The sequence below is a fragment of the Hypanus sabinus genome, chromosome 19, assembly GCF_030144855.1.
Source record: "Hypanus sabinus isolate sHypSab1 chromosome 19, sHypSab1.hap1, whole genome shotgun sequence".
NCBI classification, from domain to species: Eukaryota; Metazoa; Chordata; class Chondrichthyes; order Myliobatiformes; family Dasyatidae; genus Hypanus; species Hypanus sabinus.
The window spans coordinates 73,697,199-73,717,140 of NC_082724.1; the positions used below are offsets into that span (position 1 = coordinate 73,697,199).

The 19,942-nt window shown below is 44.3% G+C and overlaps 1 protein-coding gene across 1 annotated transcript in view; it reads right to left on the reverse strand.

Moving 5' to 3' along the window:
- Positions 1 to 6,905: 6,905 nt before the first annotated feature.
- The window catches only part of LOC132378060 (peregrin-like), a 55,497-nt gene continuing 42,460 nt past the window's right edge, over positions 6,906 to 19,942 (reverse strand). The window contains exons 13-14 of the mRNA XM_059944730.1: positions 14,566 to 14,707; positions 6,906 to 7,460 (exon numbers count right to left, since the gene is read on the reverse strand). Of these exons, the coding sequence (XP_059800713.1) occupies positions 7,341 to 7,460; positions 14,566 to 14,707 (262 nt within the window). The 3' untranslated portion in view covers positions 6,906 to 7,340. The remainder of the gene's footprint in view (positions 7,461 to 14,565; positions 14,708 to 19,942) is intronic.

Consider the following 19,942-nt stretch of genomic DNA (forward strand, 5'->3'; position numbering starts at 1 on the left):
TGTGAGTATTATTAAAAGCAAGTTCATACTAATCAGGAAGCTATTGGTAGCAAGAGGCGGGATCCGGGGTTGGCGGGGTCTTTACTTCCGCTCTTTTTACACCCACTATGCATTGTATATAGTTCCTCCACCCATGCCACATGAGGTACCTGGAAGCCTCTGTATTGTGAATATCATTTGCTGTCCCAGATAAAGATGCTGTTTTGGCCATCAAGTTGTCGAGTGGTCTTTTTGTAAAGTAGAAGTTACCACATATTTTTGGTGACGAGGTAAGCTGGTTTTGTGGACGGGTCGGCCCTGTTTTCGATCAGGAGCTGTGAGCGGGCGAGGAGCCTTGTGTTCGGACGGCTGTGTTCGGAATGGTTGGTGTGTTCGACAAGCAAATCGAGGAGTGGCCGGAGTACGAGGAAAGGTTGGGCCACTTTTTCTGTGCTAATGGAATTACTGAGGAGGCTAAGAAGTGCTCTGTTCTCCTGAGTGTGTGTGGGGCAAAGACGTACAAGCTGATACGGAACTTAGCTATACCGCAGAAACCGGGAGAAATTCCATACAACAAACTGGTCAAGCTCGTGAGGAACCACCGCAATCCGAAGCCTTCGGTGATAGTCCAATGGTTCAAGTTTCACAGCCACGTCCGGAAGCCAGGTCAGACTGTGGGCGGTTTTGTGGCCGAGCTTCAGCAGTTGTCAAAGCATTGTGATTTCAGAGCCGTGTTGGATGACATGCTCCGTGATAGATTAATATGCGGCATTAATAATGACACTGTACAACGTCGCTTGTTGGGGGAAACCCCACCGTTGGCTTTCAAGACAGCCCGAGAGATTGCTCAAGGCATGGAGTTGGCTGCTAATAATGCCAAGGATACCCAGAAAGGACATGGGGGGTTGCAGTCAGCAGCAGTGCTCCACGTCAGGAGGGAGACTGGGAGACAGGGAAAGCGGGTGGAATGTTTTCGGTGTGGAGGAACACACTATACAAATGTTTGTAAATTCAAAGATACTGTCTGCCATGCTTGTAGCAGAAAGGGACATTTAGTTAAAAAGTGCAGGAGCATAAAGGGTGAGGTTAAGCCTGGGCAGGGGAAAGCTCAACAGACTCAGGCAGCCACACACCACCTGGGAGAAGCAGACGAGGAGGCAGCGTGTGCCTACACCATGTTTGGGGTGGAAATGGATGAGGGACCACCTGAACCATATTATGTCAGGGGAAAGGACATTAAGTTTGAGATTGATTCAGGGGCTACTGCATCCGTCATTAGTGAAGAGACATACCGGAGGACATGGGGATCCAACCTGCCTCCCATCAGACCATCTAAGCTCCAACTCAGGACCTATATGGGGCAGCCCATACCTCATTTAGGGGTGTTACATGTGGATATTTTGGGTGGGGGCTAGAAGGCTGAAGCCAGGCTGGTGATAGCTAAGGGCAGTGGGCCCAGTCTTTTGGGCCGCGATTGGCTTCGCAAATTCCGGCTCAACTGGCATGAAGTTAAGTCTGCACACACAACGGAGGACATTCTGCAGCGGTATAGTGACGTTTTCAGGGATGAGCTGGGAACACTGAAGGGCGTGACCGTGAAACTCCATGTCGACCCCGAGGCCACACCACGTTTTTTTAAACCCAGGCTGGTGCCCTCTGCCATGAAAGACAAAGTTGAGGCGGAGCTGGAACGTTTACAGGGGCTGGGCATCATTGAGCCCGTCCTGTTTTCAAGGTAGGCGGCTCCCATTGTTCCAGTTTTGAAGGCAGATAAAACGGTGAGGATATGTGGGGACTACAAGCTTACGGTGAATCAGGTCTCTAAGCTGGAGGAGTACCCATTGCCACGGGTGGATGACCTGTTTGCGACCCTGTCAGGGGGTAAGCTGTTCACAAAGCTGGACATGAGCCACGCCTACCAACAGCTGCTGCTCAACGAGGATTCAAAGGAGTACGTCACCGTCAATACGCACAAGGGATTATTCAAATACATGGCAGTGTATCTTGATGATATTTTGATCATGGAAGCCATGGAGGGGGAGCATCTGGCTAACTTAGAACAGGTGCTGAAGAGACTTTCAGACGCTGGGCTGTGGTTGAAACGTGGAAAATGTGTGTTCCTGGCTCTGAGTGTGACCTACCTGGGACACAAGATTACAGCTGAGGGGCTTTGCCCAGTGGAGGACAAAGCGAGAGCTATCAAGGAGGCCCCAAGCCCCAAGAGTGTCACTGAACTCAGATCATTTCTGGGCATGGTGAATTATTATGGCAAGTTTCTTCCACTCAGTGAAGCTGCTTGTTCACTATGACCCAGACAAGGAGATCACCCTTTCATGCGACGCTTCACCCTGTGGAGTCGGGGCAGTTCTCTCACATGTAATGGAGGACCGTTCAGAGAAGCCTATTGGTTTTGCTTCCCGTACCCTGACGGCTGCTGAGAAGGGCTATTCACAGCTAGACAAAGAAGGTCTTGTGGTAACCCACTTCCCAGTGCACTCGAACCGGCTCACAAAGTGGCGCACGCCGGCATTGAGGCTGGTCCCAAAGAGGGCGCCAAGCCTGCTTCACCAGCAAGGGGAGAAGCCCGCGCGCGGGACGGGTCTGTGAATACGCATTCCCACCCAGGGAGGGCGGGATCAGGAAGGCTTTAAAGTGAGGCCGCAAAGTTTGAATAAACCTCTTTTGTAACTGCAGCTCACCGACTCCACGTAGTTATTGCAGCGCTGCGTGTAGCACACCGCTACAGTCTGGCCATTGTTTTTGCGGTCAAACGCTTTCATCAGTACCTCTATGGGCATGCATTCACAATTTATACGGACCATAATCCACTGATGAGCCTTTTTGTGGAGACCAGATGCATCCAACCACTAGCCTCAGCGTTGGGCTCTCACATTGTCAGTCTACCAGTGTACAGAGCGGGTGGGGATAATGCAAATGCTGATGTGCAGAGTCGACTCCCTTTACCTGAGACGCCTGTTACTACATGTGTGCCTCCAGAAACTGTGTTTTCATTGGACAGGCTGTCCGAGACACCTGTAAAGGTGACCCAGATCAAGCAATGGACAGAGAGGGACCCAATCCTGTCTCAAGTCAAGACTTTTCTTTTACAAGGTTGGCCCAGAGTCGTGGAAGGAGAGGAACTGAGACCTTATGCCAAATGCAAGACAGAACTGAGTCTGCAGGATGGCTGCATTTTCTGGGGGGTGAGGGTCATCGTTTCTCCCCCTGGCCGTTCACAGATTGTGGAGGAAATTCATGAGACTCATCCTGGGGTGTCTCGAATGAAAAGCCTTGCAAGATCCTACGTCTGGTGGCCAAGAATAGATCAGGATCTGGAGAACAAGGTAAAATCATGCACGTAATGTCAGACCAATCAGAACATGCCACTGCCAGCTCCTTTGCACCCATGGGAGTGGCCAGTCTACCCCTGGTCTAGGCTACATTTGGACCACTGGCCCCTTTATGGGGCAGATGTTTCTTGTAATGGTGGATGCACACTCTAAAGGGACCAAAGCTCACATCATGAGCAACATCACAGCCCCCTCAACCATAGACAAACTCAGGCAAGTGTTTGCAGTCCATGGGTTGCCTGACACTCTGGTAACTGATAATGGCCCCTCGTTCACCAGTGAACTGTTCAGTGAGTTCATGCGGCAAAATGGCATTCGTCACATTTGGACGGCCCCTTTCCACCCAGCCTCAAATGGTTTGGATGAGCGGGCTGTTCAGACAGTGAAGGAAGGCCTGAAACGGATGACAGGGGATTCTCTTAGTGCCCGGCTTTCACGTTTCCTGTTTAAATACCGCCTCACGCCACAGACTACGACTGCATTCCCTCCAGCAGAGATGCTGATGGGGCGTAGGCCCAAGTCAAGACTGGACCTGCTGTGCCCGGACATGAAGGCAAAAGTGGAGAGAAAGCAGGAGGGACATGATCAACATGTGCGAGAGAGACAGTTAGAACCGGATGACAATGTCTGTGAGAAACAATCAGCAATGGCTACCTGGGGTTATTCTTAAGCAGAGTGGTCCAGTTTCCTATGTTGTTAAGCTGACTGATAGGCGTGTTTTCCGCAGACATCAGGACCATGTGCGCCTGTATCATGATTCCGGCTCAGAGGTAGACAGTTCCATGGAGTTTCCAATGGTGAGACAGACTACTGGGGAAGCAGGTCCACCAGTGACTTTGCCAGAGAGAGAGAGAGATGCTGGCAGAGTCCCCTGAAGAGGATAGACATTCTCATGCGGACGCACATACCCCTCTAATGCCCCCAACACTAGATGCACCCAAAACATCCTCACCAGCGGTGCCTGCTGGGTCACTGGGGGTAGTGTGTAGATCGCAGCACCCTCGCAAACCTCCTGACAGACTGAATCTTGGATTGGATAGTTTCTTTTGTTGTTAGACTGAATGTGGAATTTGCCACTTTTTTTAGGTGTTTTTTGTATTGGTAACCTGTTGCTAACGATAACACTGTTTTTATTTCCCAGTTCTTCTATATTTGGGGAATGTTGGATTTTAAAGGGGAAGAAGTGCTGTGATGTGGGTATTATTAAAAGTAAGTTAATACTAATCGGGGAGTTGTTGGCAGCAAGAGGCGGGATCCAGGGTTGGCGGGGTCTTTACTTCCGCTCTTTTTACTCCCACTATGCATTGTATGTAGTTCCTCCACCCATGCCGCACGAGGTACCTGGAAGCCTCTGTATTGTAAATATCATTTGCTGTCCCAGAAAAAGATGCTCTTTTGGCCATCAAATTGTCGAGTGGTTTTTTTGTAAAGTAGAAGTTACCACAGTTGTCACATCAAGCCATGATGTATTGATAGAAATTGATGAGGGTGAAATGAGAAATGACAATTTTTTTTGCATCCTGAAGGAGTAGAGGCCTTGTGGACTTAATTGGCCATAGTGTCAATTAAGGACAGGCTGTTGGTGATACTTATTTATTTTATTTAGAGATAGAGTGTGGAACAGGCCCTTAAAGCCAATGAGTCATGTCACCCAGCAATCTCCCTGTTTAACACCAGCCTAATCACAGGACAATTTACAATAGCAATATACCCACTAACTGGTAGGAAACCCATGCATTTCAGAGGGAGGACATACAGACACCTTGGAGATGATGTCGGAATTGAACTCCTACATCCCAAGCTGTAATAGTGCCACTACATTACCATGGAGTATGTTATCACTTTGCATCTTTTTTAGAACTTTTGCTGGTCCTAATTAGTAATATTGACCTGAAAGCTCAATTGTTTCTCTCTTCACTAATGTTATATAACCCACTCCGTTTCCAAGATGTTCTTTTTTATTTCAGATTTCCATTTTGTTAGTTTTCACTCTTAGTTTCTAAGCAGAATCTTCCACCAGTTAGAGCTTCAAGAACAATGGTTATTGATAAATCTTTTAAAATCTATAGCCTCAGCCATGTGTTAAAGAAAGTTTCACCCTACTTTTTCAACTCTGACTTTGAACACTGCTGTTCGGTCCATCTTCAATCTATCCTGCTCCAAGAACCAGACCCAGTTTTACCAATCTCTCAATAAAATTGACTAACTTCATACGCCCTGCATCTATCAATTGAATCTTATCAGATTCCTTCTTATCCAGCCATTTACCTTTTCTATCACCCTTCTTCAAAGAAGAAACTTTTCTTCATCCCTCTTCCCCCACCCACTTGGCTTCCCTCATCACCCTCTGGCTTGACCTCCTTCCCCTTCCTTTCCAGTCCTGATGAAGGGATTAGGCCAGAAATGTCAACTTTATATTCATTTCCATAGATGCTACCTAGCCTGCTGAGTTCCTCCAGTATTTTGTGTGTTGCTCTATAATTATTTTTTTACTGATGTGTCCACCCTTGCCAATCAGTGTTCACATTTTGACAAAGGGTTTATACCGAAATATTAACACACTGTTTTCTCTGATCTACTTGGCTGCTGAAGGGTCTCGGCCTGAAACGTCCACTACTGTTTTCCCTCGATGCCTGGCCTGCTGAATTCCTCCAGCATTTTGTGTGTGTTGCTTGGATTTCCAGCATCTGCAGATTTTCTCATTTGATTTTTTTTGTCTGCCTTTTTTTTGCAAACATTGGTTGTTTGTCAACCTCTGTGTGTATTTTTAATTAATTCTCTGTTCTACTGTGAATGCCTGCAAAGAAAATGAATCTCAAGGTGGCATATGGTGATATATACATTCTTTGATCGTACAGTATGCTTTCAAGTTTGAACTCTAGCCTCTTCATATCCTTCATTTGAAAACTGTCCCCAGAATAACTATTGACTTGTAAATATGTAACAGGACTTCCTTGTTAATGAACTTATTTGCTGTTAACAACTTTGCTGCTCCAAGATCAACACTTGTGAATGCACAAGCCAAGGCTCTGCTGCCCTTGGAATGCCAGCAAACAGTAACAAAGACAATGAAAAATTCTGAGTGGTAATTCTCTCTGATAAGGTCATAATTATCTCTTTGCATAATTGAGGAGGGTCTTATTGAAACCTATCGAGTACTGAAAGGCCAAGATTGAGTGGATGTAGAGTGGATGTTTGCTATGGTGGGGAGCCTAGGACCAAAGGGCACAGCCTCTTAGGCAGGAGGAGCTTAATCTCTGGAATTCATTGCCACAGACAGCTATGGAAGCCAAGTCATTGGATATATTTAAAGTTTTGGTAGATAGGTTTAGTAAGGGTGTCAAAGATTACAGGGAGCAGGCAGGATAATGGCATTGAGAAGGATAATTAATCAGCCCATGATGAAGTGGTAGAGCAGTCTCAATGGGCCAAAAGGCTTAATTCTGCTCTTGTCTTATGGTCTAATTATATAGTAGTAGCAGGAACTTCAGTTTGTGAAATTCTAGCTGTTTGGCTAACAGTGAAAATTATGTATTTTCAAAATCTTGAATAACATACAGGTCACACTGGTTTTCAAATAGCCATTTATTTATTTTACTAAGAATCAGATAGACTTTTTTTTCTTCCAAAATAAATACAAACTGAAAAAAACATTCTAGAATTTAAAGGAAGAAATATCTAGTTGTTTTTTTTTGCTGGATTAGAGTACAGTGCTCCCAGCCCAAAGTATGAAAGTGTTTACAGAATTTTTTTAAATTCAGTTGTTTAAAATGGTGCTTCTGCTATCACTTCACACCAGGTTGCTGTTTGCTAGAGTTATCTGCAAAAATTTAGAAAAGGTCTCATGATGTCAATTTTAATGTACTCATAGAAGTGTTCTCGCCTAAAGTCTAGAAATGTCGAGATGTTTACAAACAAAAAATAAGTTAAAAAATCCGTAACATAACAATGTACATTATTTACAATTTGCCTAGGGCGTAACATTGAGCTGACCGAGCCATCGATTCATGTTCACTTGTTAACAGACAGAGCTATGAAATAACGTGTTTTCAGGTAGCCAACTTTCTTCTGCATTGCACTGTTTGGTGTCATGTTCTCCACAAATGAACCACCAATTTTGGTGCCCATGTCCTGTGTACAAAAGACCAGAGGATTTGTTTTTTTTAATGTTTCTTTTGGAATGCAAATTACATTAAGAAAATCTTTGCTGAGTTTGGAAGGAGAGTCTACCCAATAGATTTTGAGGCTTCACTACCTTCCTTTCACAATTTAAACATAATTGTAGATATGGCACTGATGTGACAGGTTGGTATTGTTGATGGTTTAAAGGAACCTGATCAGAACTAAATCAGACTTATGAATCTTCATGCAAAAAGAAGAATCATTTGTGTACTTCCAAGGTACTTGTTTTTAAGTTTTAAAAAAATGAGGCAGGACAGAGATAATATTTCTACTGCAAAATTGACAGGCAAAATTGATCAGGTATGGCAGAGTCAGGATACAGGGCAATACTAAAAACAAAAATTCACATGTTGGAAATATATTAATAGTGACTCAGTGCTAAACAAAATGGCTAATTCTGAGGAAAAGACAAGGAATGGTTTATTTACCGGTTCACCCTTCAAATGAGAGCTTCTTACTTTACTGTTCTTCCTGCCATATGATCACTCAATCCAGAGCAAGTTGAAATGAGTTCAAGGTGGTCTTTATAATGAAGTTACTTTCTCTGACATATACAATTGTAGTTTTTGCCTCCCACTCCACATAAAGGGCCTGTAAATTTTGTTTACAAAATCTTAACTTTACTACTGAACTGATCTAGGAGAATTAAAATTACTTCCCACACATATAGCTGATTCAGTGACAAAATGTGCTAAGCAGTGGCAAATTATTCTTGGAGTCTTAAACACTTTATTTGAAGCAAACTCTTCAATGATTTTATCAAGGTAATAAATTAATCATCAACTAAACAAATATTATGTCACTACTTTGATATAATAATAATTTATAAATCAATTCATTTGGCCTATCAAAGGAGTTTTGAAACTGTGTAACTCCAAAATGGTTCTTGAGGAATTATTATGCCTAATTTTCCTGGCAGTTTTGGAGATATCGTTTCAACCAAAACACTTCGGGTCCCTAGTTGCAAATCCAGTATTATATTTCTGTTTGTAGCTAATGGGTTTATACAAAGCAGTACTTAAATCAAAAATGAAATCATTACATTTCAAAGTGAAAATAGTTGATGTGCACCAATAGATGATAAGTAAGAAGTTAGAAAATAAAGTTAAATAAATAGATTGATTTGAATATCTCTTAGATATACAAACCCACTGCAGGATAAATATTTGAACCATTCCTCACCCTCGGGAACCATCATGATAAACTCAGATTTAGCTATGGTAAGCTGAAAAGCATGCACAACAGTGAAATGGCTGAACTTTCAGACATGAAGCCAGCATTAGTGGTAAAAAGTCCGATTCCACAGATTTTAACCATTAACAATACAACATAGTACTTTGCGACATTCCAAATTTCACACTATTGCTATGAGCTATGTTGGTTTCCAGGAAGTAAATGGTAAGGTAAACTTAATCATGCAAAAAAAATAGCAAAAACTTCCTAATGTAAATAAAAAAATATGAAACCTTTATTCTACAATAAATAATTCATTGTAGGACCTGCTCATTTAGTGAACTACTCTTCAAACTTGAGGATCTCAAACAATCGCTATATACAAGTATTGCACTAACTGCATTGCCGTGCTAGGTCTACAACAGAACTTCAGCTCATATGCTTTCAATAATGCAATTCCCTTTAGTTAACCACCATTTAACTTGCTACACATTTGTCAAATTGCTAATAATATAATAACAAGGAAAATGTTTCCTCTATTATTATAACAGTTGAGTACATCAATCCATTCAAAACTTACATCTTCAAAATGTCCTTAAAGTGTTAGGAACAAGACTGTGTTTCAATGAAAACTGGTTTTGCTTTCTTTTTTAATCCTTAAAGTTAGTAAAATTTTAAGTGGTTTCTAAGTAAACAAGATCTTTACTGATGGGCAACAATTTTGTTCCATTTAAATCGTATTCCAAAATAAGTAGAAAGCAAAGGCAAGGAAAGAACAGCCCACACAAGTAATTCTGCAAATGCTGGAATTTTTGAGCAAAACAGACAAAATGCTGGAGAAACTGAGCAAGTTGGGCATTATCTATGCAGGGGAATAAGCATTTGATATTTCAGGCCAACACGCTTACTCTGGACTGGAAAGGAAGGGGGCAGAAGGTAGAATAAGGTAGGCAAGAGGGAGGTGTATAAGCTGGCAGGTGATAGGCAAAACCAGGTGAGGGCAATGATGGGTGGGTGGGAGCTTTTTCTTCAGCCCTTTACCTCTTTCACCTATCAACTAGCAGCTTCTTGTTTCATCCTCCTCCCTCACCCATTCACCCACTTTCCCTTTCACCTGGTCTCAACTATCAACTGCCAGCTTGTACACCTCCTATTGTTATTCTGGTTTCTGCCCCAATCAAACTAAATTTGAATGGCTACTTAGCTTTTTCAAACGAAGTTAATTTTTGCTTTGCCTCAGGTTATTTTCTATTTTAAAAAATGTTTATTATTATTATTCTTTTTTTTATTCACATAGAAAACTTGCTCATTGATCAAAGCTAATACAGTTAAGTTGGACATTCCTAAAAGCTTTGGCCTCTCCAATTGATGGGTCCATACAGGTATGCAAAAGGTAACTAAAACAAAATACTAGATATGCTGAAATCCACAATAAAATGCTGGAAATACTCAACAAGTCAGACAGTATCTGTGAAGAGAACAAGTTAATATTTCATGCTATTGAACTATCATCAAGTGTTATCTGACAGGTGTGTACTTCCAGAATTTTCTGTCTTAATGTAATATCAGAACTTTTAATAGGCAATAAGAACAAAGATTGTAAACTCATCAGTCTCTGAATATTGTTAAATTAAAATATGGCACCTACCAATGATAACTTGTTAAATGGTGGATTACAATATTTAAAAAAAACACAATAGTATATTTTTGGAAAAGAGGAATAATTTTGCAAATATCTTTTCTCTGAGTTCTGACAGAACAAATGTATGGAATTTTAAGGATAGAAATTAACGCAGGAGCTAATTAGCAAACAAATGCATCAGAATTCTTGATAATTTAGAGGAGATACATGTATAACTATATTCTTTAGAATGTCAGGTAAAATAAAATAAGGTACAGAACAATCTCTAAACAACCAAATTAAAATTTAATTTTAAAAAAAATTCTTCTGCATTTCTAACACTTAACTGAAGATGGGGGTTTGTGTGATATGTCAATTACTCTAACTGCCCGCCACTTTAGCAAGGATGCATTTGAGTGATTGTAGAGAGGGATAAATGATTTATACATTCACAAATGTTTGCCACACCTTAAAAGGAACACTTCTGGCTACTATTGATATCTCTGTGTGTGATCTTAATTGGTGTTTTAGAAGAATTAAAAGTCACTTACTGCTAATAAAAGCTCACTCTAAAATTACCAACAGGCTTATATCCACTTTGAGATGTTTATTCTTTTAAAGGGAATTTATAGCTAGACAGTTGGCTAACCTAAGTAAATCTGAAACAATTCAGCCCACCCCCAATAAAGTTTCCAACTCATTTCTTAAATTTCCCCCACATACATACATAACGGAATGCCAAGTAAACAAGTCCTTCAAGAGTCCAAGAAAAATTGCAGACACTTAATCAGAGTCCTTGACAATCTGAAGTCAGCTCTGTGAAGGCTACTACACGTTCTCTTTCGTTTGCTCTTTTCCCTTCACAACATAGCATTAATGGAGGATGTAATTTGCAACAATTTTTTGGGGTAGTACAATGTGCTAACACATTGCTGCACTCAATTATTTTTACATTTAACTCACCGAAGGGTGGCTAGTGCCCTACTGAAAGGCACCATGTTCTTTGGAGTCTGGAGGCTGGGTACAATAATATGAGATTTTGCCATTTATACTCCTCTTACACATACCTTTCAATAGGCTGTAAGAATACTGGAATACTGGAATACTGGCAATGAAACACAGCACTTCCAAGCCAATTCTCAACAATAAAAAACAGAACACATTAAACCTAAATGTCTTACAATACTTGTTTTACTTTGCAGATAAATATTCAAGGACTATTATGGGGCTTTTATTTCAAGGATTTTACTCCTTGGAAATGTTTGTTTAATAAATACAAACTAAGCTTCAAAGCCAGTCATTTATGATCACCATTATCAGTGACTCCACAAAATGGTTAAAAGAGAGTTGAGCTTTTGCTTTGGATGTCTTAAAACAGTAATGATGATAAACTGGGAAAAGGAATACAATGCTTTCCATCTTTGATAAAAACTGGAACAAGAAAATTATAATATATCCTTCCTAAGTACAGATATTGGCCCCTTTCATGACACTGAAGATCAGAATTGCAGTGATGTTTGCTAATATAAAAAGGCATTGCATGAAATGCTAAGGGCATTTCAATATGTTAAAAGGTGCTTTATGAATGAAGTGTAATGAACATTGGGAAAGAATAGTAGAAGTAGTTAATGTTTTCAATGGCCAGACCAACATCCATGACAAGGAAAAGCATCAAAAAACCTGATAACAGTTACAGCCTGCTGAGCAAAGCCTATTTAATATCCTCTCAAGTTTTTCATCTACATATTATCTAAAATGGCACGCTGTCAGGCTGTTTTCAAGGGACACAAAAGGAAATATTTTTTCTTGGAACATTTATTTTCTAACTAATTTTCCATGCAGATGGGCAGATTTCCACAGAGACCACCAGTACCAGATATGATTATTATTCAAGTATAAGTCCAGGCTAACCGACAGAGATTACCACAAAAAATTACATTGTCACATCCAACATACGTACTTCCAGAAATGAAAAACAGACATAAGCAGAAGGGGGTGAGGTTGCTGTAGGTTGATCCACAGATAGTGATCAAAGGCAGAAACCCTAACAAAATCACCCTCCCATTCATCAGAGTTTCAATATTGCGATGAATTATTGCACCTCCAATACCACCCATGCTGAGATCAGCATGGAAGCATGGACCAAGGAATGATTTGGGACTTCCTCAGTTTCACATTGTGGGCAGCTGGGGATTAAACCCTACGAGTGCATACCAAGAATGATTTTTTCTTAAATCGCTTTCATAGGGGCAGCCATCAGTAACATTTTGTACTTCTCCTCCCCAGACACACAAACATACTAATTGTAGAAGTTTCTTCCGAGAAGTTGTCTCTTTCAATTGCAGATACCCTATTTAAAATAACAGAGCTTAAGAGTAGGAGCAGAGTATTGCATGCACAACTCACAATATATTGTTCCCTTCAATCTCTGAATAGATTTAACTGCTTAGACAAGTCCTAGAACACAGGCTGCTTCAAAATTGAATGCAGAATATGTGTCCTCAGCATTTACACAAATACAAAAGATATCAACGCTTGAGTAGCTTAAATCATTCAACTACAAACAAATCTGGTGCCCTCTCAAGTAGGAAAATATTTACTAATTATCTGCAAAATAATCAGAGAAACAGAACCAAAAACAAATATATACACTGCTGTTTCCATGAGCAGTTTGCAAACAACTAAAACTATGACTATGCTCTGGAAATGACATACAATGGTGAAAATTTAACAAACTACCAGACTAATGTCAGTCCAACTCTGAACAAGAGGTAACTAAGTTTTCTGTGTAATTCAATAACCTGTGTCATTTACAAATGATGCTGTTAACCAGTTAATCTTCCCTGTTCATTAAAGTGCCGTCTCTGAGCTGATTTTTCACTTCCACCAACTCACCTTTCACAGGTGAAAATATGACTGTGAGCAGCAAAGCAGAAAATGTCCATTTTAACACCATATTTGTGTCATCTTTACATATCAGGATCATGAAAATCCAGTTCTAAGAACCCGTAAAGCTCTAATTACAGACTCTCAGACCTACTGCTCCATCAAATAAAGCACTTCTATCCAGCAAGGTTAAAAAGGACTGACAGCAGAAATGAAACCAAATAACAAGAAGAAAAAGCTAACCGGGACAACGGTATTATCTATGGGTCAATTCCACTCTGTGTGTATGGTATGTACGGGGAGTGTGTGTGATGTGTGCGGTGTCACAAAGCACAGGGTTTCCAAATAAGTGTGTGCAATTATAAATACAAAGATAATGAAGATGAGTGTAATTTCAAAGTAACACCAATATTCAGATTTCAGTAAATTTACACAGGACAGTATTGTGAGAAAATCATAGTGCATATATCATATATGGTTTGAAAATGTGGTATTTAGCAGCAGATTAAAAAAAAATTAGTAATCCCCCATTATAAAACAAAGTTGGCTTTATACAATTTAAAGTGGAACTGATTTCCACAGTGAACTCGGGCATTTCAGTTGATTTTCTTTCCATCTGGCTACTAAGAAAGTTTGTAACTTGCTTTTCTCCCTCTGGTCAGAGGTCTCTCCGCTCACTCTCTCTCTTAGGTGGTCACCTGAATTGGCAGAGTATATTGTTCTCAATCAAAAATTATGGCTAAGTAACACAAAGCAGGACTTCAAGATCAGGAGTAAACCAAAACCCACAAGTACAGTTTACTTCAACTAGATGCAGATATCACAAGAGATTGATTTTATCCAGAAATGAATAGGTGATATCATTACCCATAATGATATCACCTATTTAGAATTCTAAGTAAACAAGTTAAGGCAATCCATGGCTTCACAGTATCTGATGCACAATATTGCTTATTTTATTCACGGAATTTAATTAAAATGAATTGTGTAGCATCTGATTTCACCAACTTTATAAAAAATCTAGACCATTTTAGCCAGATCCGATGACTCGGTCTCTTGCTTTAATTAGCTATATTAAAAGAATGGTTTGACTCTTGCTTAACGCAGTTTAGTATTGCCTGAATAACTACTCTGCCTTCTGTTTTCGGAATGCTCAGCTGTCCATCAGCTTGTGCCTAGCGGCCAGCACTGTTCTGTCTCGGCTCCGTACTCTTTGCTTTACAATTCAGTGCTTTGAGACGTGCTGTCTTCTGCATTTTATTCTCAGGATCACTGAGCTGCAGCTCCATCTTTTATTTAAACAAAAATATTAACAAAAAGAAATTTCTATGGTCAGTCAGTATCACTGGAATCGCTGCTCTGTTCGCCCTGCACCTTGCTTCGATGCTGCATAGCACGATGGTATGCAATCTGCACTGATTTCCTGATGTTTGATTTCCTCCCCTCCAGCATCTTCATTTTGTCCAGGGTCTGGTCCACACCAAGAGGAACAAGTTTTGTTCGAGGAAGCCATTGCCTGATTAATTAAAAAAATAAACATTGTATGTCATATTACTGTATACAGCAGCTCTCCATCAAAGTTAAAGATTTTTTAACACTGCTCTATTTTTCTTAACATTATTTCCTTCATTCTCAGAGTTAGCATTTACTGGACATCTCTGATTGTTCTAAAAGGGTTTTTGAAGCATTATTCAGCAATTTGATATAATCAAATGACATTTTGGAGTCAGCCATAATAGAGACTTGGTATGTCACCAAAGTCTCTCGTAAAAACTACAGGTGTATCGTGGAGAGCATTTTAACTGGTTGCACCATCACCTGGTGTGAAGGGGCCACTGCACAGGATCAGAAAAGGCTCCATGGGTACTAGCCTCCTCAGCACAGAGAACATCATCAAAAGGGTCGCATCCATCATTAGGGAGCCTCATCACCCAGGACTTCTTGCTACCATCAAGGTGATGGTATAAGAGCCTGAAGACACACACTCAACATTTTAGGAAAAGCATCTTCCCTACTGCCAATAGATTTGTGAGTGGACAATGAAGCCATGTACACTACCTCACTAGTTTCCCCCATTTTTTGCTCCCTTTCTGCACTACTTATTTTATTATATACTTGTGGCAACCCACTTTCTGTGCAGGCGAACTGGCTCACAAATAGCCAGTGCGTGGGGGGAGACTTTGGTAATGCACCTCTGACATCATTTCCGCCCGAAGAGGGCGGGCGCTAGGGATTAAATGCCAGCACCGCGAAGTTTGAATAAACTAGTCTCGAAAAGATTTACTGACTGCGTGTTGTTATTTCAGCGCTGTGTATAGCATATCGCTACATTGGTGACCCCGACGGTCCAAACGGGATTTGGACCAAAGATGACCAACTCTTCATCTGTTCATGCAGTTTCACTAAAACTGCCGACTTTTTGGAAGCTGCGACCACGTGTGTGGTTTAGCCGAGCAGAAGCCCAGTTCCAGATTCAGCAGATATCATCTGATTCCACGCGTTACTACCACGTGGTGAGCGCCCTTGACCAGGAGACGGTCGCCCAGGTTGCGGATTTCATACAGTCACCCCCGGAAGAAGGCAAATATGAAGCATTCAAAGTGCTGCTCATTGGGACCTTTGGCCTCTCACGGCGTGAGCGAGGTGCCCGCCTGCTTCACCTGGACAGTTTGGGAGACAGACTGCCGTCAGCATTGATGAACGAGATGCTGTCCCTGACTGACGGACACAAGCCCTGCCTCATGTTCGAGCAAGCGTTCCTAGAGTTACTGCCCGAGGACATACATCTGCTGCTGGCCGACGCAGATTTCAGCGACCCCCAGAAGGTGGCGGCCCGGGCAGACGTGCTGTGGAAAGCCAAAAGGGAGAGCGTGGCGTCCGTCGGTCAGATTACCAGGCTACATGCCCAACAGCAGACCAGACCAGGCCCGGCAGGGGTGTGCACACAACACAGAGGCAGGAGTGAGGAGGCCAGTGAACATTGGTGTTTCTACCACCAGCAATGGGGCACAAAAGCCCGCCGTTGTCGCCTGCCCTGCAAGGGCCAGGGCCAGATGCCGCTAATGACTATGGCGGCTGGCCAACAGGACAGCCTCTTGTACGTCTGGGACAAACAGTCGGGACGCCGCTTCTTGGTCGAGCGGAGATCAGCGTCTTGTCATACCCGATGGGGTACGACACCTGCAACAGGAAGCCAGGACCCACCCTGAGGGCCACAAACGGCAGCACGATACGGACTGATGGCACCCGCACAGTGCAGCTGCAGTTCGGCGCCGGCTGGTTCACGTGGGACTTCACACTGGCCGCGGTGGCCCAACCGCTCCTGGGGGCGGACTTCTTGCGAGCTCACAGCCTGCTGGTCGACTTGCAAGGCAAAAGACTGGTACATACCGAGACTTTCCAGACGTTCTCCCCGGGTGAAGCCAAGTTGCCGGCCCCATACCTGGACTCCATCACGCTGTCAGACAACTAATTCACCAGAATCCTGGCGGACTTTCCATCGATTCTGGCACCACAGTTCACGGCAGCCATGCCCAAACACGGGGTACAGCACCACATTCCAACCCAGGGACCACCCCTCCACGCCCGCGCACGAAGGCTCCCCCCGGAAAAGCTCCGCCTGGTGAAGGAGGTGTTCAAGAGGATGGAGGAATTGGGGATCATATGGAGGTCCGACAGCCCATGGGCCTCCTCCCTGCACATGGTGCCCAAAGCAGCCGGGGGTTGGAGACCATGCGGCAACTACCGCAGACTGAACGAGGCTACCACTCCAGACTGCTACCCTGTGCCGCACACACAGGACTTTGCAGCAAACCTGCACGGGGCAAGAATCTTTTCCAAAGTAGACCTCATCCTGGGGTACCATCAAATCCCGGTGCACCCTGAAGACATCCCCAAAACAGCACTCATCACCCCGTTCGGCCTGTTCGAGTTCCTCCAAATGCCGTTCGGCCTGAAGAATGCCGCACAGACGTTCCAGCGGCTAATGGACGTGGTGGGACGCGACCTGGACTTTGCATTCATCCTTATAGCCAGCAGTTGTTGTCAGGAGCATCTGTCCCACCTCCGCCAGCTCTACTCCCGCCTGAGTGATTTCGGCCTCACGATCAACCCAGCCAAATGCCAGTTCAGACTCGATACCATCAACTTCCTGGGCCACAGGATTACCAAAGACGGGGCAACACCTCTGCCCGCCAAGGTAGACGCGATCCGCCACTTTGCCCGGCCCAACACGGTCAAAGGCCTGCAGGAGTTCATTGGTATGGTGAACTTCTACCACCGTTTCCTCCCCTCAGCAGCCTGTATCATGTGCCCTTTGTACACCCTGATGTCGGGTAAAGGCAAGGACATTACTTGGGACGAGGAGGCTGCGGCCGCTTTCGTTAAAGCCAAGGAAGCCTTGGCAGATGCCGCGATGCTAGTGCACCCCAGAACGGACGTTCCGACCGCCCTCACAGTGGATGCATCCGACACAGCAGTCGGTGGGGTGCTGGAGCAGCTCATTGAGGGGCGCTGGCAACCCCTGGCATTCTTCAGCAAGCACCTATGACCACCCGAACTCAAGTACAGAGTTTTCGACCGGGAGCTGTTGGCACTGTATCTGGCAATCTGGCATTTCAGGTACTTCTTAGAAGGCAGGCCATTCACCGCGTTCACGGACCACAAACCATTGACCTTCACGTTCACGAAGGTGTCCGATTCCTGGTCGGCTCACCAGCAGCGACATCTGTCCTACATCTCCGAGTACACGATGGACATCCAGCATGTCTCGGGAAAGGACGACGTCGTGGCGGACGCACTCTCCAGACCAGCTGTCCAGGCCCTGTCCCTGGGGGTGGACTATGCAGCACTGGCGGAGGCACAGCAGGCAGATGACGAGATGCCCAGCTACAGGACCGCAGTCTCGGGTTTGCAGCTGCAGGACTTAGGCCCAGGTGATAGGACCCTCCTGTGCGACATGGCTACCGGCCAAACTCGCCCCATTGTCCCGGCAGCCTGGAGGTGGCGAGTTTTCGACTCCATACACGGTTTGGCGCACCCATCTATCAGGACAACCATCCAGCTAGTCTCCAGCAAGTTCGCGTGGCATGGACTTCGCAAGCAGGTCAGTGAATGGGCCAGAACGTGCGCGCAGTGCCAAACAGCCAAGGTGCAGCGACACACTAAAGCCCTGCCGCAGCAGTTCGAGCCCACCCACCAGAGGTTCAACCACATTCATGTGGATATCGTGGGCCCCCTACCAGTGTCCCGAGGAGCGCAGTACCTCCTAATTATGGTAGACCGGTTCACGAGGTGGCCAGAGGCGGTCCCGCTCACCGACACATCTGCCGATTCCTGCGCCCGAGCACTAATTGCAACCTGGGTAGCATGCTTCGGGGTACCGGCCCACATTACCTCCGACAGAGGCGCCCAGTTCACCTCCAGCCTGTGGTCGGCTGTGGCCAACCTGTTGGGAACGCAGCTACACCACACAACTGCCTACCACCCACAGTCAAATGGACTAGAGGAGCGTTTCCACCGTCACTTGAAGTTGGCTCTCATGGCCTGCCTGAGAGGACCTAACTGGGTGGACGAGCTTCCCTGGGTCCTGCTTGGAATTCCTACAGCGCCCAAAGAGGATCTGCACACCTCGTCGGCTGAGTTGGTGTACGGTGCGCCCCTGGCTGTCCCGGGAGAGTACATACCAGCCCCAAGGGGGCAAGAGGAAGAACCTGCAGCAGTCCTGGACAGGCTACACGAAAGGCTCGGCAACCTGGCCCCCCGTACCAACTTCACAGCATGGACGGACCCCGACCCATGTACCCAAAGACCTGCAGAACTGTAAGTTTGTGTTTGTACGAAGGGGCGGACACTGGGCACCACTACAGTGGCCGTACGAGGGCCCATTCAAGTGATCAACAACAATGGGTCCACGTACGTTCTGGACATTGGGGGGAGAGAGGAGGTTTTCACGGTGGACCGACTCAAACCAGCCCACGTGGACTTGGCGCAGCCGGTCGAGATTCAGACACCTCGGCACAGAGGCAGACCTCCCAAACAGAGGCTGATCCAGACTGTGGACATTGGGGGGTGTATCGCCGGTTCAGGGGGCGAGGGGGGGGGGGTTATGTGGCGACCCAGTTTCTGCGCAGGCAAACCGGCTCACAAATAGCCAGCGCACGGGGAGAGACTTTGGTAATGCACCTCTGACGTCATTTCCGCCCGGAGAGGGCAGGCGCTAGGGATTAAATGCCAGCGTCGCGAAGTTTGAATAAACTAGTCTCAAAACGACTCACCGACTGCGTGTCGTTATTTCAGCGCTGTGTGTAGCACATCGCTACATACTATAATATACATTTTATTGTAATTTATAGCTTTACTGAGACACCTTGCATTGCTTATGGAAGATGCTGGATGCAGTGCCAGTAAACTATTTTCTCCTTGATGTTGACCTTCCTGAGAATTGTGGAAAAGTACTCATCCAGACAAGTAGAAAGTATTCCATCATATTCCTGATTTATAGAAAGGACTTGGGATGTCCAAAGCAGAGTCATTTGCTGCAAGGTTCCCAGCCACTGATCTGCTTTTATAGCAGAGTATTAACATGACTAGTCTAACTGAGTTTCTGGACAATACTGACTATCCCACAAGAATATTCAAACTAGAGGACTTAGTGATGGTAATGCCATATATGAAGAATCGAGGCCTTGTTAAAGATGATCATTGTCTGGCACTTTCAGTGTGCAAATGCCACTTAATAGCACATGCCTGA